The sequence below is a fragment of the Primulina eburnea genome, chromosome 1 (assembly GCF_022965805.1).
Source record: "Primulina eburnea isolate SZY01 chromosome 1, ASM2296580v1, whole genome shotgun sequence".
NCBI classification, from domain to species: Eukaryota; Viridiplantae; Streptophyta; class Magnoliopsida; order Lamiales; family Gesneriaceae; genus Primulina; species Primulina eburnea.
Genome location: NC_133101.1, coordinates 7,425,401 through 7,429,209, shown reverse-complemented (window position 1 = coordinate 7,429,209; position 3,809 = coordinate 7,425,401). Strand labels below are relative to the sequence as shown.

The window sequence follows — 3,809 nt, the reverse complement described above, 5'->3', positions numbered from 1 at the left end:
AAATAGTAAGTTTACAAATGAAAATCATATATTTATAAAAGTAAAATAGATGTTAGTAATATTAGTAATTTTTTAAAATATGTAACATGTAATTAAATTACATTTAAAAGTAAAATCAAATTAATAACTATCTTGATTGAGATAAATGCTTGTATGTAACTGATTTCAAAAACTGTTTTAAGTAATTTGGTCAATTTTTTTATATATGCTGTTAAATAAATATTACTAAATAATATGCTTCATTAGATCATTTAGTGTTCTTGCAATGAGATGAGTTTTTTTACCCTAGCGTTGATATGTTTTATTGTTATATGTCATTTGTATTGATTATGTTGTATAGATGTCATATAGAATGTCAATATTTCTCAAAAAATAAAATCGTTTTTCAAAAAGAAAAAATTTTTCATCCAGAAAAAATAATACATGAAAAACGAAGTGTACATAATTACGTTCTATTTATAATGATATGAGAAAAATTCTAACGCTTTATGGACACAATAGATTAATTTTGTGCATTTTTAGTAAATTGAGATATTGAGCCAGTTGCACATTATTTCCTTCAATATCATCTCGATATATTTCTAGGTGGCTAAGAGGTTGTTTTTGTCTTTTTTTTAGTCAAAGTAGCTAATCAGTTAATTCATAAGATATAAGATGGTAGCATTGAAAACTCTTCGCCAAATAAATTTACTTAGCCAAATAATGAAATACAAATATAATTCTACAATATTTCATCAAATTAATTTTGATTATCATAAAATGTTCAAGAAATTTAAACATTTATATTATTAGATGAGATATTGAATAAAATAAATATTTTTATATATATTTGAATGATACTTTATATGCATATCTTAATTACATTATTCATGTCTCTTCTCAAAATTTTAAAAATATAATAATTAATTTTGTATATCGTTCCACAAGATATAAAATATTATAAACAAAATGTAAACTCGATAGAAGAAAATTTGTTTTGTTTCAATGAATAATATAATATTATGTTCTAGACACAACAAATGAGATTGAAACTATATTATCACAATGATATGGTGAACGCAATCATTATTCCAAAGCTTCTTAAAAAATGACTAAGGAGATGACTTTCCTGAATTGCGTCAAATGAAACGAGGACACAGTTCTAACATATAGTAATTTGAATTGATTTTCAAGTATTATTTCTCACAGTGACTGACAAATAATTGTTAAAAATTTATTAACCTTTTAACTATATGTTAATAATATTGATATTAAATATATAAAATTCATATTACAAATATCACGATGTTTGAAAAAATTGCAACACCATTCATTGATTATGTTGTTGAAGGATATATAGGTTATACATACTTTTACTCACAAGTGAAAACCTACTAAAAGAATATTTTCTTAAGAGTTACAGTTGATGATTGTCATAAACTGAAAAACCATTCAACGAAAAAAGCAAATAGTCGAAATATAAGATTACCGGATAAAAACAATGTAGAAAAACTGAAAAAATGTCGTGATAGGGAAGCAAACTACAAGCATGTCAGTCTCAGATGAGGATTCTAAATAAGATAATAAGTATTAAAGGTGATCATATACTTGTTGAGTATACCAAAATGGTTATACGCATATTATAAAAACTACGACAAAGAGTTGTTGAGTTGTCAAAATCAACCAAGAATCATATTGAAAAATGTGTCATGTGGATAAGATAACTTTTACTATTCATATATCGTCTATGATCATGATTTTTATTTTTTGTGGTTTGATTTGTTTCAATAGATAAATGCTACTAGCCATATTTTAATTCATTCAAATATTATCAAATTTCATTCATATATTTTCAGCAGTTTAGTTGCTCACATGCAACACACATGCACTTTTCTAGTTTTTATATAAACCCGAGTTGGAAGTTAAAATTCGAATCATTTTGTGCTCGAGTTCAATAGAATTTTATGATCCATTTGATTAAAACTTAGGTATCAACCATCATTAATCAAAGGTCAAATTATAACTAGGGATCACGAGCTCATTTAGTTTACACGTATTTAAATTCTCCAGTGCTTAAAAAATAATTTGGACTTGAATTTGACTTGAAATATCTATGAACGTGCATGCACAAAAAAAAGGAATAAAATTGGAATTAAGAATGAATTAATTAATTAATCAATCAATCAGTAACCAATAAAATGTCAAACCTGGGCCAACCACATGTTGCCACGTGGCCCACTGTTAAGAATTCAAAATCCATCACCAACCGTCACAACTGCTCATCCCGCCCTCCAAAACTAAATATAACCGACTTTATCTATTTTCCATCCTTTTTCATTAACAAAATCCAAAAGAGTAATTTTTTAGAATTGCAGAATCGACTGCAGAAAGCTTATTTATCCCGAAAATGGCGTCACTCAGATCCCGCTTGCAACACTCGATCACTCCCATTGCTCTAAGATCATATTTGGCGGAGTTCATCTCAACTTTCATCTTCGTTTTCGCCGCCATCGGCTCAACCATGGCTTCCGGTATGCTTTTTTCTTCGCATTCTCGTCCTTTATCTTTGGATTTTTCCTTCCTCTGTCTCCATTTTAGCATTTCAAGCATGCCAAAATTAAAATATATGCATGCGGATGATTTTATCATAAAATAATTTGGTCACGAATCGTTATTGAAAATGCGACAGTTGAAACTTAAACTTGATTTTGGACTCTTGTTATAAATGAACTGAACGAGTTAATTGATTAGGCTTCGCAAGTGATTTAATGGATCAAGATAAGAGTCCAAAATTTGTCTATGTTCTAGAATTATAATTTTTTTTTATAAAGTATATAGCCAATATATATTCTAGTCTTAGAAATATGTAGAATAGATTTTAGATAATGTGGAGAATTTAAGGACATTAAGCTCTATTTGTTGAACGTAAAATCGCAGGGCGGATGATGGATGCAGCGCCGGATTCTTCCAGCCTGGTTGCCAATGCGGTGGCTACTGCCTTTGCATTATCGGTGGCAGTGTATATCTCCGCCAACATCTCCGGCGGGCACGTGAATCCGGCCGTCACCTTCGGTATGGCGATTGGAGGACACATTTCGGTTCCCATGACTATATTTTACTGGATTGTTCAAATGCTTGGCTCTATCATGGCATGCCTTTTGCTGAAAACCATCACCATTAGCCAGGTAAAAATCCATTCAACACATAGAAAACTTTTGTTCATGTAAGTAACAAAAAAATTCAAATGAACAGTTATCCTTTTTATAGAAAAATATAATCAGTACTTTTGAGAAATTAATTTCTTCAAAATATTTGTCCATTTATTTGGAATGTTTTTCAGCATGTTCCGGTGCATGGAATCGCGGAAGAGATGACAGGATTCGGCGCAGCCATACTCGAAGGTGTGATGACATTTGCATTGGTGTACACAGTCTACGCTGCTTCTGACCCGAAGAAGGGTCCGATCGGAGCGATAGGGCCACTGGCAATCGGACTCATAGCCGGAGCCAATGTACTCGCATCCGGGCCATTCACAGGAGGGTCGATGAACCCTGCATGTTCTTTCGGCGCAGCCGTTGTAGGAGGGCATTTCAAGAACCATGCGGTCTACTGGGTCGGGCCTTTGATCGGAGCCGCCATCGCTGGGATTCTGTACGATAATGTAGTGTTCCCTGTCGCCGTGCCGCCCGAGTTAAGGGGCATGGCTGAAGGTCTTGGTGGGGTTTGATTTCCTTAAAGAAACTAGCTAGCTAGGTTTGGTTATTTTTCGTATAATGTTGATGTTGATATATATATTTGTTTTAGGAACTTTTGAGAAGTTGAAAAAACCT

At 31.8% G+C, this 3,809-nt stretch overlaps 1 protein-coding gene across 1 annotated transcript; it reads left to right on the top strand.

The window, feature by feature from the left end:
- Positions 1-2,326: 2,326 nt before the first annotated feature.
- LOC140810890 (probable aquaporin TIP5-1) lies at positions 2,327-3,809 on the top strand. The gene is made up of 3 exons (XM_073168799.1): positions 2,327-2,510; positions 2,917-3,164; positions 3,320-3,809. The coding sequence occupies exons 1-3, from the start codon at positions 2,387-2,389 to the stop codon at positions 3,704-3,706; spliced, it is 759 nt and encodes a 252-aa protein (XP_073024900.1). The 5' UTR covers positions 2,327-2,386; the 3' UTR covers positions 3,707-3,809.